The 18,959-nt window shown below is 35.0% G+C and overlaps 1 protein-coding gene and 1 pseudogene across 1 annotated transcript; one reads left to right on the top strand and one right to left on the bottom strand.

Moving 5' to 3' along the window:
- Positions 1–332: 332 nt before the first annotated feature.
- Positions 333–5,555, top strand: LOC118032781 (uncharacterized). Its single transcript, XM_035037569.2, has 7 exons — positions 333–553; positions 633–828; positions 1,896–2,019; positions 2,130–2,470; positions 2,965–4,264; positions 4,561–4,754; positions 5,178–5,555. Exons 1-7 carry the CDS (start codon positions 471–473, stop codon positions 5,256–5,258), a joined length of 2,319 nt encoding a protein of 772 aa, XP_034893460.1. The 5' UTR covers positions 333–470; the 3' UTR covers positions 5,259–5,555.
- A 19-nt stretch (positions 5,556–5,574) lies between these two features.
- LOC118032765 (peptidyl-prolyl cis-trans isomerase CYP26-2, chloroplastic-like) lies at positions 5,575–11,761 on the bottom strand (annotated as a pseudogene).
- Between the last annotated feature and the right edge of the window lie 7,198 nt (positions 11,762–18,959).

An 18,959-nucleotide genomic window follows, 5' to 3' on the forward strand; every position in this document is an offset into this window, starting at 1 on the left:
GAATATAATTAATAAAAAAGTTGAGTTTCAATATTTGAAAGAGATAAAATTAAAATCATTTTGTTTTTTATATTATTCTCATTATATTCATTTTATTTTTCAAAGGTAAAAAAAAAAAAGAAGCCATTAGATAAGTATTTTAAGAAATTTAGTTTTAATATGAAATTTTTTATTTAAAATTCTAAAAATAGAAGTTAATCTTATTTACTCTTATAATATTTTTAAAGATTAAATTATATTTAAAATTTAATTTTTAAAAGTTCCTAACATAAAAATTCATTAAAATATAAGGTTACAAACATGTTGTTAGTTAATTATAAGCATTGTTGCTTTGCTCTATCTAAACCTAAAACAAAACGTCTACAAAACAAAAACCCTCTCCGGACACCTTATTATCTATCTAGACTAAAGAGCAGAGGAGTCGCAATAGCCGATAGAGAGGGAGAGCAAGCTTTAAAAATAGTAATCGTATGGAAGAGGATCCAGAGAAGAGATTCCACTCTATCATGGACAAGCTCCTTAACGCTCCTTCGAAATCCCTCTCCAATCCCAGGTTTTCTTTTGCTTTCTTTCCAATTTCCCATTTTATATCAGTTTATTTTTTTATTGATTATTTGAATTTTGATTGACAGTTCACCAATATCATGTGGAGCTATACAAATATCATCACCATCAAGAGGCAAAAAACGAGACAATCATGAGTCTGCATTAACACTAGTGGAACATGTTTCTTCAGCTGACGCTCCTTCGTGTAGGCCCTGGGACAGGGGAGATCTTATGAGGAGGCTTGCTACTTTTAAGTCTATGACCTGGTTCGCTAAGCCCAAGGTTCATTTTATTCTTATCATCCATTTCACCATTACCTTTTTGGCACATGGGTTTTTTGAGGAATTAATGTTTTCATTGCAATCAATCTAATTAAATGTACTGTGTGGAATCCAATCTCCAATGGCAATTTTTTTTTTTTTAATGACGGGCTTATACCTAGCATATGCTTCCTTTCGCTGTATTTTATGTACTTTTCTCAGTTCTATATGCGGCACATTAATTAAAATGTTAGACGTTTGAAAATATTCTAGCTAACAACCTATCAGAAGTCAGTTGCTGATAAATCTTCATAACAATACTTTTCCTTCAAAGCATTTGCTTTGTTCTTATTATTCAAATCAAGTTGCTAGCATTTTGTAAGATCACATTGGTTATTTTTTCGAAATCTCTTAAGAATTTGTACCTCTTCTGTGTTAAAACTGTCTGTTCCCTGTTAACGCAAACCCATATTGTGGCTTTTATTTTTTCCTTTTGGAAATATTTTTACTATCCCTTTACTTTATTTGGGGTCAGATGGGGTTAGTTCGGTATATTCTACTTCTTGAGTTTAAAATTTGAAATGGCAAGAATTATATGGAGTTATATAGCTTTAGCAATGCTTTGAGTTTTCTGAAAGAGAGAAATTACAAGGCATTTGAGGGGGAAGGATGTACAATTAAGTTCTCTGAAGGACCTTAGAGTTAAAATTGTACACCTGTGGATGCTGAACAGATTTTTGCTAATAATGAGGGACCTTTTTTGTCGTATAGATTAATCTTATTTGTGTATTGCTGATTTGCTGAGCAGTGGTTTCCCTTGTTTTTGTTAGTGGACGGTGTACTGCCTCAGTATATATATATATAAAGTTTCCTTATTTGTGTGAATTATTTAATTATTTATCAGTGAAACTATACATAAGTTGATGAAAATGTCCTGCACCCCTCATTGAGGACCGTAAATTTTCCATGGCTGTTTTATATCAATGAACTATTTTCTTTTTTCCCCTTTCTTTCTTTTGTTTTTTTGTTTTTCTTGAGCCAGTAAACCTTTTCAAAGTATTGAATTCTAACTTTTCCCATCATTCTTAGGTGGTAAGTGCTGTGAATTGTGCAAGAAGGGGATGGATCAATTTGGATATGGATATCATAGCATGTGAAGCATGTGGAGCTCGTCTCCTATTTTCTACTCCATCATCTTGGTCACAGCAACAAGGCATGTCATGCTTCTTTTTTTTCTTCCTTATGCTTTGGCATGTACACTATGCTCACGCCCAACAACTTATTATGTTTGCATCTTAATTTAACTATTTTCCAATTTTTCAGTTGAGAAGGCAGCATTGGTATTTAGTTTGAAGCTGGATAATGGACACAAACTATTGTGTCCATGGATTGACAATGCCTGTGATGAAAGATTGGCAGAATTTCCTCCCACTCCACCTCAAGTTTTAGTTGATAAGTTCAGAGAACGTTCTTGCGCGCTCTTACGACTTTTAGCTCTTCCACTGATTTCATCTTCAGCCATTGAATACATAAGATGCCCTCAGCTGGAAGAATTTCTTGGACAATCTCCAACCCTGGAATTTGGCAACACGTCTGCCAACCTATCACATATACAATTCCTTGGAAATGATTGCGATGCTGGTTTTGCCAACTTGTACTATGAGGTTGGGTCCTTTTTGACATTTGTATCTAACACCTTTCCATGTCAGACCACTTTTTTTAGTTTTCAGTATTTTAATTGCAGTGTTGAATGTGCTATTTTCATTGGAATATAATATTTGTGCCAAACAATGACTAGGTGCATGTGATAGTTGCTATACATTAACACTATGGCGATGGTTGTTTTCCTTGCGATAGATTTCCTGGTGAAGTGTAATAACATTAAGCATTTCCAGGCACATACGCTCCCTTGTTAATGTTATTTTTCTTGTATAACTTTTCTGCATCATGTTTTCATGTCAGCCCACCTTTAAGTTTTCAGTGTTTTATTAGTACAGTGTTTATAGGTTCTATTTTCACGAGAATATGTAATGTGTGTGAAACATTGACCAGTAAAGTGACAATATACGGTGCCATGTATTCATGATCAATATTTTGGTGGTGATTTTCCTTGTTCTGGAATGTTGATGAGAGTAATGACAATTTTAAGTATTTGCAGGCACAAAAGCTCATAAGTTTATGTGGCTGGGAACCGCGTGCGCTGCCTTATGTTGTTGACTGCAAGGACAAACCAACACAGCCTGTTAAGGATACTGGGTTCACAGATTCATTCCATATGGTCATCAATGGGCAGATTCCAAGTATTCGAGTCCACTCTGTTGCTACTGAGCAAAGCGTTGACACAAATGAAGAATCTGGTTCTTGTAGTGGGCCACATGCTGATTCTAATGCTGTTGTTTTAGATTGCAGGTTCTGTGGGGCGAGCGTGGGACTATGGACTTTTTCTATGGTTCCACGTCCTTTAGAGTTGTTTAAATTGGTCGGTTATGCAGAAGTCAATAGTAACAAGAATTCTGGACAAGATTCAGCTAATGAAAATCATGTTGACAACTGGGGAGTCATTGGAAACTCTGCATCAAATGGTGCATTGTCTTCTATGCATAGACCATCATATTTAAGTTTCACAATTGCTGGGGGTCCACCCCCAACAAAACAGAACTTCAAAGCAACAATTTCATTGCCTGTTATTGGCCGGAATTTAAGGGCCAGGTTTTCTTACGATTCAGATTTTAGGGATCGTACATGTGATAACCAAGAAGTTACTCAATCTGGATCTGAAAACAAGAATCTATCTTCAGAGGAACAGGAATCTGCAAAGCACAATTTTGGTGAACAAGTTTCTCTGCTCGAAGCTGTGGGTCTGTTAAAGAGCAAAACACCTGACCAGGGGCAGTGTAGTTATGCTAGTGGTGACCAATCTTCTTGTTTGAACTTTGGAAGTAGTGAAGGTGGTGCACTTAGAAAAGAGAATAACTCCAAGATGTTTTTGGAAGGGATAGATATCACTAGAGAACCCACTTTTCCTGAAACTGCTGGGTATGATTCTGCTGTGGAATGTCTGACTCAGAATCCACCAAATACAGTGCATGGTTATGATGCAACTGATCAGCTGCCTGAAAATTCAAACAATATTGAATCGCATGATTCAGTAGTGGGGGTTTCTGGAGTTTTTCAAGTTAGTGCATCTTCAATTGCTGGCTCTGCTGCCATTTCCCCCATTGGAAGTGGAAAACGTAGTGAAAGTAACTCCTCAGAGATGGTGACTTCATCTATCAATCTTGATGAACAAATTCCAGGCGCAGATATTTCAGGCAGCAATGTTGCCTGTCAGATTGGTATGAGAGGAGGTGAAACTTGTTCTGATATTAAAGACACTTTAGCTACTCAAGAAAAAAGCCAAGAAGGCACCGCAGGAGTGCAGGTTCCTGTGAACAATGAAGTTGTGGCCAACAGTACAGGTGTGTAACTATTTGGCTAGGCTTTTCACCCTTTGATTCGGATTATGAGTTGACTGAACATTGATCACACTGGATCTATAGCATTTTCCAAATGAAATATTGGCATATTAAGTTCTTTCTAGAAGTTTTATTGAAGTCTTTGATTAGTAGTTTTTCCTTTGAAGAATGTGTTTATCCCACTTTGCATCTCCAGAAGTTGCAGTCATCATTCAAGTGCTGTTCTTTTCTGATTTACATGAGACATTGTCATTTAATCATGAAGGAAGTTTACTAACCTTGGTGCCATCATGTTCCAGGAAAGGATCCTAAGAAACTGGCATTAGACAAAACTTTGGGATTTGATCCAATCAGACAGCACAGACATTTTTGCCCCTGGATTATATCAACAAGCAGTGGGGCACCTGGTTGGCAACAAACACTGTCTGCTTTAGGGCGTCAGAAAGAGTTTTCTCTTCCTTCTACAAATTCTCCATCTTCCTCCTTGAATAAGGTAATGAAAAATTTTACACCCCTTTTGGTGAATCGCTATTGAGCTGACTATGTGTCGTGGAAAGTGATGGATAGAAGCATGGTGGATTTGATATGGCTAGTTGCCAGCTGAGGCACTCTGAGTCTTTTTCAATCTTTTGTATCAAAATTCCTCCCCAAATGAATGGTATCTTTTAATTAAAATGGACGTCATCATAAATCCTATTTTGGGTTTGACACATCAGAAATTAACTAGAGTGGTGAGTGAGATGTTTAATATCTCAAGACTGCTGATGTTGGTAACACAAACAAGATACGGAGGGAAGAGAAGATTGATTGTTGCCAGTATCAATGCCGCTAATAGTTGGGGTTTATTTTGGTTGAACTAACATATTCTGTAATTATATCCGTAATGGATTATTGCTGACAATATGTTGTTTTATAGGTGGATGATCCCATTGCTTTAGTTAGAAAGCTTTTCACGTCTCCTGTGAAAAGAATGAAGCCTACTAGTGGATCAAGCTGAAAAAGCCGGTGCAGCTAATTAGTTTTGTAGGGCATGGATGTGCATGGATGTGTTTTCAAAGATATCTGGGATTGGCTTCTATTCCTCTGTAAATGGTAGGATGTCGTGTGATGTTTCCTAATGGTGTAAGCAAATCTTGGAAAGAGTTCTGAGTGATAGATTTTGGCGAAATAGGAACACGCTTTTAATTGAGTTGAGCTGTGACTTCCTTTGTTAAAACGCTATAATGAGATTGTAGTGAGGAATAGCAATGGAATTTATTCTAAAAAAAAATAATAATAAATAAAAATTGTTGTCCCTGCATTTTAAAAATAAATCAATAGAAAAGGGTTGCGACGAACATTTGGTGTTGCTCCAAGCCACAATTTGCGACTACCACCTTTGAATACGGTCGGTCAAAGCCTCTTTCTGCAACGACAGCTCCTTTGCCTCGAATCAGCTTGGCAGCTCTGCTCACCAAACAAAACAAGAATCAGCTTGGCAGCTCTGCTCACCAAACAAAACAAAGATAGTGTCTATCTATGATCAACATAATGCAAAGTTATCACCAGTTCAGATTGAATTACACAATCTTTGCTTTCTCTTGCAGAGTTTGTCGAACTCACCTGAAATAAGGAGATCTGATATTCTCCTGCGAGGTCTTCACTTGTCCAATCCTGTCTACAACCTCCATCCCTTCCAATACACTTCCAACTATCAGAGATGATGCATCCAGCTCTGGTGAATCCTTGGTGGCTATCACAAACTCTGTACTGCTCCGATCAATCCCAACTTCATCTTGATCAATCTCAATGTTTCCTTGCCTTGCGACCAACTTCAACTTTGGAGGCGGTTTGGAAGGATCTCTCACAATAATGCTTACAGCTCCAGCCAAAATCTTGATACGTGGACGGGTCTCATATTCCCTCTGCCATTCATCCATGAGACTTTCAGCTGCCAAGTTGCTTCCTGTTCTCTGTGCAAGCTCAGCTTCTCACTCCATATGACCTTACCCCGCCATGCTGCTCATAGTTTGGTATGATTTTGATGAATTCTTTTCTTCTGTAACTAATACCAGCAGCTCCACTTACAAGATTGCTAAACCCAGCAGGTCGAGCTGGGACATCCTCTCCGTGTAGCCCAATGATAATGCGGCCAACAGGTTCTCCATTAATTGATATTATCAAGAAATGCACGCTTTGTTGTAGTTTTATTGCTGCACTTATGTCTAGTGCTTGTACTGTTTTTTTCTCGTGGATCATTTTCTTTGGAATCTGGCAAGTTTTCTTCAGCTAGCTCTGGACATACTGAATGGCTCTAGGGTTTGAGAACTTAGCAGAAGAAGCAACGAAGAGTTGCCAAAAATGGCAAGCTCTCCTCGCGATAATTTGCAACATTGCTTGATTATGGTAGATGAAGGGGAACTGGATTTGTGAAGGGTGTGTTGGTGGTAATGGAGGATTGGAATACTTTTTGGGTTCGGCAACATTTCGCTTTGAAGAGACCTTTTTTCTCTGGCTTTGTTTTCTTCACTACTCTTTTCTGGGATTGGGTCTTTTCTAGTGTAGAGGAAGTTTGTTTCTTCAACTAAATTTTTTGAGGATAAGAAAGGTATAAGCCCAATCCATCCACAAGATTACAGGAATAAAAATTGATGGCTTTTATGGCACGTAATGCACCCAATTTATCTGAACAAAGCCTTGTATGGGACTTTGTTTATGGAGTAGAGACCATATATATATAATTTTTTTTTTTTAAATAAAGAAATGGAGATAGTGCCCATTTTAACGGGGTGTCCATGTTTCAACTTCGAGTCCCATCCCATGTCCAATATGTATGATCAAGACAATTATCTTTTATTATATAATAATTAAAAGAGATTCATTAAAGATGCTATGTTTCTGATTGTTTAGGCCGGATAAGTTATAAACCAACTTAGTGGTTTTTTTAAAGTAGCACAATAGATAATTTTTTATTGTTCTACTTTGAAAAAAATAACTCCAACTTCCATTGTACAATTTTTATTTTTTTTTTGCTTTCAAAATTCATCCTATCTGCCAATCCTTTTTTATCATGGCTACATGATGTCCTCTGTATAGAAAAAGAAAAATGTTTTAAGCACACATAGGGTTGTGGTCTAGTGGTTGAAGGGACTTGTTCCCTTCCTTCACACCAGGGTTCAAGCCCCACTTGTGTACGTCTGTCACCCTTGCGGTGCATTACATGCTCACCGGGCTTGCAGGATGTTCAATGAGCCCGGGGATTAGTTGTGGTGCGCGCAAGCTGACCCGGACACCTTGGGTTACAAAAAAAAAAAAGAAAAAAAAAAGAAAAATGTTTTAAGTTGTATACCAACTCATGCATCACATCATACCTTACAAGAACTATCAAGTTTTGCAGCTGTACTTCTCTAAATATTTACATTCTTGGCAAACTTAAAATTTAAAATAAGATAGAAAAATGAGTCTACCTTTATATAAAATAAGTGACTCAATTCTTATTGATAAAAGATTTATTTGGTGAAAATATTTTTATTTGGGGTAAAAAAATATAAATTTGGATGAGTAAGGACTCATTAAGGATTTTGGAATGCTTAATTAATTTTATTAAGGACTTAATTGTGAGGAAAATTAATTTTTTGGGAGTTAATTTGAGTGTTAATTGGAAGAAATTGAGGTTTGGGAACTAAAATTGGGCTTTGAAAAGTTTAATTGGTCAAGTTATGGGCTTAATTGTGAAAAAAAAATTTGATAGCCAATTAAGGATTTGATTGAAGGAATTCAAAATCAAGGATCAAATTGTAAAAGAGATGAGATTTCAAGGGTTGAAATTGATTAAATCAGGGGCCAAATTAAAAGTTTGATGGTCATTTAAGGGTCTAAGTGCACAAATCAAAAACCAAAGACCAAGATGGAAATGACGCTAAACTTTGAGGCTGATGATTGAGTTTGACAAGGGTGAAATTGCATGAAATTAAGAGTTTAAGAGACAATTACTGGTGCAATTAAAAACAATTAGAAAAATAGAGACTAAAATGAAATCTATTAGATCCCAAATTAAAAACCATAATTTCTAGGGGTTTAACCTAGATGACGCGTCATTCACCCATTGTTCATCTCTTTTCTTGACAGTTTTAAATGATCGGGTTGACACATTCTGATAGCTCATTGTGAAGTTCTAGTCCTGCAAATAGCATGAGGTTTTTTGCAAATGGAAGAACACCCCCCTCTCTATAACCCCATTTCCATAAAATTGAATGTTTACATTCCAATTATTCCATAGTTGTCTCCAACATCTTGTCCCTGATCAGCTATCATTGCTTTTTCAGATTTTAAGCTGATTGAGTTGGCACCTTCAAGTGAATGAATGTGAGGCTACGGATTTCCTAATGGAGCAAGGATGAATCTAAATGAAAAGTGTACATCTCTTCTACTAAGTTCAGGTGGTCTCCGATGACATTTACATCAGAGTTTCTCTGACGAAGCTTCAAAAGTGACCAATTCAATTAGCCTTGACTAAGATACATATCCATTTATGCAAAACCACCTAACCTTTTCGTGTTTTCACTCTTAACAACTCGTAGAGGATTCATATCAAGGGCTATAAATCTTTCATTCAAGATCAAAAGGTGAGAAATGCATGCCTTTGTCTTCAAGAAAGAAAAAAACCATATAGGAAAAACAACCATCCCTAAAAACCATTGAAGGACAAAGATTCTAGCTGTTAACATTTGTCTAAAGCTCTCTCATTTTGATTGAAAGATTGGGCTTTGATTAATCTTTAAGGGAATTTGATGCGAACCCTAGCGAAATTTAATGGAATACGTGAACCCAAGATCTATCTAATTCAAGTTTGCTGAAAATAGGATGAGCTTATTTTCACAATGCCTACACCTGCAGATGAGCAAAAGGAGTCTAAATTCATAACAAAAGTTTAATCAAGAACCAAGATTGACAACCAAACATTGACAAAAATCATAATATTATTAGCCAAAAGAAAGTGTGATGAAAATTATTCTCAAGAATATATATACCCTAAGCCAAAAACCATAGTTTCCCTAATGAGTCATATATAAACCCAATTTCCAAGTTAAAACTAGCCTAAACTAATTAAAATAAATACAATAAACATGTCTGAAACCCAAATAAGTATTTCCTTATAAAATAAAGAAAGTTTATTAGCCCAATTAATTTAATAAGACGAGTTCGGTTATTTCTACATTCTATCTGGTAGCAGCAAAATCCAACTTCAAATGGATGGTTCTCTCTCATATTTAAGGAATTAAAGGCGTGCCATATACCATTGGAAAGTTATGGAAGTCTAGTTTCCAACCCAACTGAAATCACCTCAAAAGTTTACCTATAGCTCTAGTTATGATATATATATATATATATATATATATCAAAAGGTCAAACTATCCAAATCTAGTCTTCTTCTCTCAATCCTTGTGTAATGATCTTGGTTCTGCCAACAAGCCCTACTTGAACATGAATAAGATTAATCATGGCTTGCTCCTCATTATTTAATATCCTTTTGAAGCCCACCTTAGCCCACGTATCTTGAAGATGTCCATTGAAAGCCTCTTTGAACCTCTTAACTCTAAGCCATGTAATTGGACCAACCGGAACCTCCAATGGATCCTTTGGTGCTTAGATCGCATAATACCCTCTCTCCTTAAAAGAATTCAACCTCGAATCATCACCTACATCAAACAAAGAAAGATCAAGAACATTGAATACAGCACTAACACAATACTCACCTAGCAGATCCACTTTGTAGGCATTATCATTAATCATTTCTATGATTTGAAAAGGACCATCTCCTCGAGGCATCAACTTTGATCTCCTTTGTTTAGGGAACCTTTTCTTATATGCACCCAAACCCAATCACTTGGTTCAAACCTCATCAATTTCCTTCCTCTATTAGCCTTATGTGCATATTGTTCTTTTTTTTTTTTTCCCTCTTTGCATGTAAATCCTTCACCACCTATGCTTTTTTACTACCATCAAGACTAACCCTTTCATCCATATGTAAATGAATCAAATCTAATGGTGTCAAAAGATTAAACCCATAAACAATCTCAAATGGTGAATAATTAGTAGTAGAATGCACACTATGATTATATGCAAAAAATTTTCCCAATTTTTAAGATTCTTTTGAATGATTGCCCTTAACAACTGAGTTAAAGTTTGATTAACAACTTCAGTTTGACCATCTATTTGTGGATTACAAGTAGTAGAATATAAAAGCTTAGTCCCTAAATTCCCCCACAAAACTTTCCAAAAGTAACTTAAAAACTTAACATCTCGATCAGACACAATGCTCCTAGGAACATCATGTAGCCGAATGACCTCTCTAAAGAATAGGTCAACTATATTTGTTGCATCATCAGTTTTATGGCAAGCAATGAAATGTGCCATCTTAGAAAATCTATCCACAATAACAAATATAGAGTCTCTTCCTTTCCTAGACCTAGGTAGACCCAAAATAAAATCCATAGAAACATCAACCCAAGGTTTCTTAGGAACAAGTAAAGGTGTGTATAATCCATGAGACATTACTCTAGACTTAGCTTGTCTACATGTTATATACCTATCACAAATTCTTTACACATCTATTTTCATGTTAGGCTAATAAAAGTACTCATATAAAACATCCAAAGTCTTAGCAATTCCAAAATGCCCCATTAAACCACCTTAATGAGCTTCCCTTACAAGCAACTCACACATAGAACAATTAGGCACACACAATTTATTTTCCTTAAACAAAAATCCATCATGCCTAAAAAACCTATCCTTGGTCAAAACTTTGCACTCATCATATATAGAACCAAAATCATTATCATCAAGATACAATTCTTTAATATACTTAAATCTTAACAATTTAGTATTCAGAGTTTTAAGAAGAACATACCTTCATGATAAAGTATCTGTAACCATATTTTCCTGACCTTGCTTATACTTAGTCACGTATGAGAAAGTTTTAATAAACTGAATCCACTTGGCATGTGGCATATTTAGCTTACCTTGACCCTTCAAATGTTTTAATGACTGGTGATCGATATGTATAACAAACTCTTGGGGCCATAGATAATGTTGTCAAGTCTCCAATGCTCTCATTACTGCATATAACTCCATGTCATAAGTGGGATAGTTAAGAGCTGCACCATTGAGTTTCTCACTAAAATAAGCAATGGGTCGTTTCTCTTGCATTAGAACAACTTCAATACTTATTCCTAAAGCATCACATTTAATTTTAAAAGCTTTATTAAAATTAGGTAAAGATAGTAGTGGTGTCGAAATTAACTTTGATTTTAACAAGCTAAATGCACTTTCTTGTTTTTCACCCCACTTGAACCCTACGAATTTCTTAATGATTTCAATCAATAGAGAGGATGTCGTACTAAAGTCTTTAACAAACCTCTTATAGAAACTAGCCAAACTGTGAAAACTTCTAGCAAATGTTATTGATTTTGGTGTAGGCCATTCTTGAATAGCCTTAGCCTTAACCTTAGCCTCATCCATCTCTATACCGTTTGCACTAACAACATATCCAAGAAAAATAATTCTATCCATGCAAAAGTCACACCTTTTCAAATTAGCATATAAGGACTCTTTTCTAAGAACATCAAGAACTTATCTCAAATGATCCATATGCTCATCAAACGCCTCACTATAAATCAAAATATCATCAAAGTAGACAACTACAACCTTACCAATGAAAGCATGCAAAACATGATTCATCAATCCCATAAAAGTACTAGGTGCATTAGTAAGTCCAAAAGACATAACAAACCACTCATACAAACCATATTTAGTTTTAAAAACAATTTTACATTCATCCCCTTCGTTCATCCTAATTAGATGATAACCACTTTTTAAATCAATCTTAAAAAACATTTAAGAACCATGTAATTCATCCAACATATCATCTAATCTAGGAATATGATTGATTAATACTTAAAAGTGCATGTTTATTAAGGTTTTATATAATCATTTTGAACTTGAAGTATCAATAACTCTTTAACTAAAACATGTTTTATAATAACAAGTCTGATACTATAAGATACCTTAATATATGGAAAATGTTCATCTTAAATGCAGGCCTATCACATAAATCAAAGAATTCATTGATGAATTTAACTATTGAAATTGTGAAGATAAAGAGAGGGTGAAGCTTAGAAAAGAGATGTTGGTGTAATCCAAACTGGAACACTGTTTGGTAATTGGGTCATATCTCGAGTTCTAGATGTCCAAATGATCTCAAATTTTTACATAGATTTGGTAAGACATAGGCCTACAACTTTCATGTGGAGGCCAGGATTTAAAAAGGCCATTTTAAAGTCTAAATTATTGCAACAACAGAGAAGTCTGAATCTGTCCGGACACTGTTCAGTGTGCAGCCCATATCTCAAGTTCTAGAAGTTCAAATGACCTTAATTTTTTTTTCCTGAAAAGCTAAGAGAATTTCCTAGAACTTTCATGAGTGCAGGTAGTTCCAGTTATGATGTTAGCAATTATGCTTTATTTAGACAAGAAGATAAGGATTTTCACAAAGTCAAGATGTGGCCACCCACTCAACAATTATTCATCAAATCAATAGTTCCAAATTTTGGCCTATAAAAGGAGACATTTGCCATGCACTTAGGCATCTTGGTGTTCAGATCAAGATCATGCTCTTGCTCTCTTTCTTTGTATTTTGTAATGCTTAAGTTTTATTTGATGCTATATTAATCTCTTGTTTATGCTTTTCATTTCCTTTTCTTTATTTGTGTAATTATGTTCTTATCTTGTTTATTTATGTTTCTTTCTTTCATTATGTTTAGCTAAATCTATTATGTCAAGGTGAAAAGGTTACACTAATGGTGTAAGAATAAGTATAGTATAAACTCAACATGGACTTTAATGCTTGATACTAACATGTTTTATATTTATTATCTTGCTCACTCTTAATACCTTGCTTGTTAAATAGTTAATCTAGATTTGTGTTGAACAACCCTTGGTACAACAAATGCTTGGCACTTTCATAGCCTAACCGTATGGTATAACCTACACTTGTGCTATGAAAGGAACTTGATTTGTTGTTAACATAAGTTATCACCATGAATACCTAATAATATTTACAAGTATTGACATTACTCGAAAAAGATAATTAATGTAATCATGTTAACAATTATAATCTGATTGGAACCTCTTTAGTGTGTGGTTTCCAGTTGAGTAATAAGAGTTTATAATATACTTGTTCGAGGTACCATTAGTGGATCCTTTAACCTTGACATTTGTTTTTATTATTGTTTAATCCTTACATCAATCTCACATCTCAAAGCTCTCTTTATTATTACTATTACTATTATTAATATCATTACTACTACTACTACTACTACTACTATTAATTACTATTATTGTTGTTATTAGTATTAGTATTACTACTACTACTATTATTATTATTGTTGTTGTTGTTATTTATAATTTATATAATTAACCTCCCTGTGGTTCGACCCCGGTCTTGCCGGGTTATTTATTACTTTGACACTTATGCACTTGGGAGAAGACATCAAGTTTTTGTTCGTGTCAAGTTTTTGGCGTCGTTGCCGGGTTATTTATTACTTCAACACTCTTGCACTTGGGAGAAGACATCAAGCTTTTGGCTGTGTTAAGTTTTTGGTGCCATTGTCGGGGAGGTAAATTCTTGTATAAATTATAATATTTAATTTCTTTTCTCTTTTCTCTTTTCACTTTTCATTTTATCTAACTTTTGTTTCCTTTGTTTTGTTTTGTTTCTTTTTCTTCTCTTTTCTTTTCTTCCTTTTATTCTCTTCTTACACACGTGCATGAGAGTTTGGTCACGTACATTGAGTGGTTGACTTTGTAGGGTATCCTCATCATTTTTAAAAAATATGGCCGGAGAAGATAATCAATCGCTTCATAATGAGAATAATGAGAATAACCGTATGAGAACACTTAGAGACCACATGAATCCCACAAGAATAAGTGCACCCTCATGCATAGTTTTCCCTCATGATGCATCCCATTTTAATTTTAAGCTAGGCATTATTCAACTTTTACCTTCTTTTCATAGCTTAGACCTAGAAAATTCATACTTGCATTTAAGAGAATTTGAGGAGGTCTGTAATACCTATAATGACTCAAATTGTAGCATGAACACCATTAGATTAAAGCTTTTTCCTTTTTCATTAAAAGATAAAGCTAAAACATGGCTATAAAATTTGAGACCAGGATCTATTCGTGTTTGGGATGAATGCAACAACAATTTTTAAAGAATTTTTCGTCTCATAGAACAAACTCTTTCAAAAGACAAATCATCACTTTCACTTTAAAGCTAGGAGAAATGATTAGTACTTAAAAGTGCATGTTTATCAAGGTTTTATATCATCATTTTGCACTTGAAGTATCAATAATTCCTTAACTAAAGCATGTTTTATAATAACAAGTTTGATACTATAAGATACCTTAATTTATGGTAAATGATCATCTTAAATGCAGGCCTATCACATAAATAAAAGGATTGATTGATGAGTTTAAGTATTGAAAGTGAAAGGACAAAGAGATGGCCAAACTTAGAAAAAAGATGTCGGTGCAGTCCAAACCGGAACATTGCTCGGTAATTGGATCATATCTGGAGCTCTAGATCTCGGATTTAGGTCCATTTTATATGGATGGAAAGGTAAGACAAAGGCCTACAACTTTCATGAGGAGCCCAAGATTTAAAAAGGTCGTTTTGAAGTCCAAACTGAAGGAACAACGAAGAAGTCCGAAGCTGTCCTGCAGCCCAGACACTATTTAGTGTTCAGCCCATATCTTGAGTTCTAGAAGTCCAAATGACCTCATCTTTTTTTTGTTGGAAAGCTGAGACAATTTCCTAGAACATTCCTGAGGATTCTAGGCAAATTATGATGTTAGAAATGACGTCTTGTTCAGACAAGAAGATAAGGATTGTCACCAAGTCAAGATGTGGCCACCCACTCATCAATTAATTAACAAATCAATAGTTCCAAATTTTGGCCTATAAAAGGAGGCACTTACCATGTATTGAGGCATCTTGGTTTGCAGATCAAGATCATGCTCTTGCTTTCTCTCTTTGTATTGCTTATGTTTTGCTTTCATTAATATCAAGTTTATGCACTTCATTTCCTTTCCTTTACTTAGTTAACTTCTTTCTCATTTATGTTCTTATCTTGTTCATTTATGTTTCTTTCTTTCATTATGTGTAGCTAAGTTAATTATGTCAAGGTGAAAAGGGTACACTAATGGTGTAAGAATAAGTATAATATAAACTTAACATGGACTTTAACGTTGGATACTAACATGTTTTATATTTGTTATCTTGTTCACTTTTAATACTTTGCTTGTTAAATGGTTAATCTAGATTTATGTTGTATAACACTTGGTACAACAAATACTTGGTACTTTCATAGCCCATACTGTATGGTATAACCGACACCTGAGCTATGAAAGGGACTTGATTTGTTGTTAACATAAGTTATAATCATGAATGCCTGCCAACATTTACAAGTATTAGCTTTATTCGAATAAGATAACTAATGTAATCATGTTAACAATTTATAATCTGATTGGAACCTCTTTTATGTGTGGTTTTCAATTGAGTAATAAGAGTTTATACTATACTTGTTTGAAGTACCATTAGTGGATCCTCTAACCTTGACATTTATTTTTATCGTTGTTTAATCCTTACATTAATCTTTCAACTCAAAGTTCTCATTAATTTCTTCCTTCTCTTCTTTATTATTGTTGTTGTTGTTGTTCTTATTATTATTATTATTATTATTATTATTATCTGTTCATAAACTCAGTATATCGGCTGGAAACCTGTGACCCGATCTTTTAGATCATTCTCAGGTATAACAACGCTACGTACTGAGTATTATTATTATTATTACTATTACTAGTACTACTATTGTTATTATTATTGTTATTGTTGTTATTGTTGTGTTGTTATTTATAATTTATACAATTAACCTCTCTGTGGTTCGACCCCGGTCTTGCCGGGTTATTTATTACTTCGACACTCCTGCACTTGGGAGAAGACATCAATCGTTTGGTCGTGTCAAGTTTTTGGCGCCGTTGCCGGGGAGGTAAATTCTTGTATAAATTATAATATTTAATTTATTTTCTCTTTTCACTTTTCATTTTATCTAACTTTTGTTTTCTTTGTTTTGTTTTGTTTCTTTTTCTTCTATTTTCTTTTCTTCCTTTTATTCTCTTTTTACACGTGCATGCGAGTTTGGTCACGTACATTAAGTGGTCGACTTTGTAGGGTATCCTCATCATTTTCAGAAAATATGGCCGAAGAAGATAATCAATTGCTTCATAATGAGAATAATGAGAATAACCGTATGAGAACACTTAGAGACCACATGAATCCCACAAGAACAAGTGCACCCTCATGCATAGTTTTCCCTCCTGATGCATCTCATTTTAATTTTAAGCCAGGCATTATTCAACTTTTACCTTCTTTTCATGGCTTAGACCTAGAAAATCCATACTTGCATTTAAGGGAATTTGAGGAGGTCTGTAATACCTATAATGACTCAAATTGTAGCATGAACACCATTCGATTAAAGCTTTTTCCTTTTTCATTAAAAGATAAAGCTAAAACATGGCTACAAAATTTGAGACCAGGATCTATTCGTGCTTGGGATGAAATCCAATAACAATTTTTAAAGAAGTTTTTTCCGTCTCACAGAACAAACTCTTTCAAAAGACAAATCATCACTTTCACTCAAAAACCAGGAGAAACATTTTACCAATGTTGGGATAGGTATCGAGATTTGCTTAATACTTGCCCGCATCATGCTTTTGAAACATGGAGATTGGTTTCACATTTTTATGAAGGTTTTAACACCTAGAGATAGACAAATGGTTGAATTGATGTGCAATGGAACTTTCAAAGATAAAGACCCTAATGAAGCAATGGAGTACCTAGACTTGCTAGCCGAAAATGCTCAAAATTGGGACACCACAGGTACTTATGAGGCACCAAGTAAAACACAACCTCATACATCTAGTGGAGGTATGCACAACCTTAGGGAAGATCATGATCTCCAAGCCAAGTTTGCATCTTTAGCTAGAAAAGTCGAGGCACTAGAATTGAAAAAGAATGGTCAATTAAAATCTGTTCAAGACATTGTGTGTCAAATCTGTGAAACCAATGAACATTCAACAAATGATTGTCCAACTTTGCCTTCTTTTAAGGAATGCCTCCATGAACAAGCCCATGCTTTAAACAGTTTCCAAAGGCCAAACCATAACCCATACTCACAAACATATAACCCTGGTTGGAGAAATCACCCAAATTTTAGTTGGAAGAGTGATAGCAACAATGCACAAACTTCACAGCCACCATTTCAAGCACACCATAATTTCCAAAATTCTCATGGATATGCACCTCCTTATGCTCCACCTCCTAGAAGAAATTTTGAGGAAACATTGCATGCATTCATTGAAAAGCAGGAGACAATCAACACTCAACTTGCTCAAAGCATGACAGATTTTAAAGATGCTCTTGCAAAATTAACTTCTGCTCTCAGTTTCCAAGAGAAAGGTAAGTTTCCTTCTCAACCACAGCAAAATCCAAAGGGGCAATACAATGCAAATGCAAGTAGTTCTGGAAGCCAACACATGGATAAAGTCAAATCAGTCATCACTCTTCGTAGTGGTAAGGTTATTGAAAAACCCATTCTTGAACCTTGTGAGAAAGATGATGAGTCTATCTCTGAGGGTAAGGAAGGGGTTGAACCTGAACATTGCAAAGAGAAGGCCGATTCCCCGCCAGCACTTCCATTTCCTCATGCCATGACCAAACAAAGGAAAGTCAATCACAACTCTGAAATCTTTGAAATTTTCAAACAGGTAAGGATCAATATACCTTTGTTGGATGCTATTAAACAGGTTCCTTCCTATGCTAAATTTTTGAAAGATTTGTGCACTGTGAAGAGAAAACTGAATGTGAAAAAGAAAGCCTTTTTAGCCGAACAAGTAAGTGTCATTCTTCAGAACAATAATGCTTTGAAATATAAAGACCCTGGTTGTCCTACAATTTCTTGCTTTATTGGAGAACATAAAATTAAAAGAGCCTTACTTGATCTTGGAGCTAGTGTGAATTTACTTCCATATTCAGTCTTTCAAAGTCTCAATCTAGGTGAGTTAAAACCAACCTCTGTAACTCTTTTACTTGCCGATAGATCTGTAAAAGTGCCTAGAGGAATAGTTGAGGATGTGTTAGTACAAGTTGATAAATTCATTTGTCTTGTGGATTTTGTTGTCTTGGATACACAACCTGTTGAAGCATGTAATTCAATTCCTGTCATTTTAGGACGTCCATTTCTTGCCACTTCTAATGCATTGATTAATTGTAGGAATGGACTGATGAAGCTATCATTTGGAAACATGACATTGGAGATGAATATTTTCAACATTTACAAGCAACCTGGAGATGATAATGATTTACAGGAAGTGGACTTTATTGAAAAATTAGTTCATGATCAATTTCAAACCACTTCCAATGAAAACTGAGATTGATGAATTGATGATTTGCAAATGGATTAATTTTCAGGAAGAATCAAAGGCATGCAATTGGAGACCACAAATTGAAGAATTGCCACCACGATCAATTGAGCCCATACCTTCAAGTGTTCAACCACCAAAACCTGAATTGAAGCCGTTACCATTTAATCTCAAATAC

Source organism: Populus alba, chromosome 15 (genome assembly GCF_005239225.2).
Source record: "Populus alba chromosome 15, ASM523922v2, whole genome shotgun sequence".
In the NCBI taxonomy this organism is placed as follows: Eukaryota; Viridiplantae; Streptophyta; class Magnoliopsida; order Malpighiales; family Salicaceae; genus Populus; species Populus alba.

Bases quoted from the DNA above. Each gene is read 5' to 3' on its own strand.
- LOC118032781 (XM_035037569.2), top strand. From the start codon at position 471: ATGGAAGAGGATCCAGAGAAGAGATTCCACTCTATCATGGACAAGCTC. The intron at 4,265-4,560 runs GTGTGTAACTAT...ATCATGTTCCAG, and splicing joins AGTTGTGGCCAACAGTACAG to GAAAGGATCCTAAGAAACTG. The intron at 4,755-5,177 runs GTAATGAAAAAT...GTTGTTTTATAG, and splicing joins CATCTTCCTCCTTGAATAAG to GTGGATGATCCCATTGCTTT.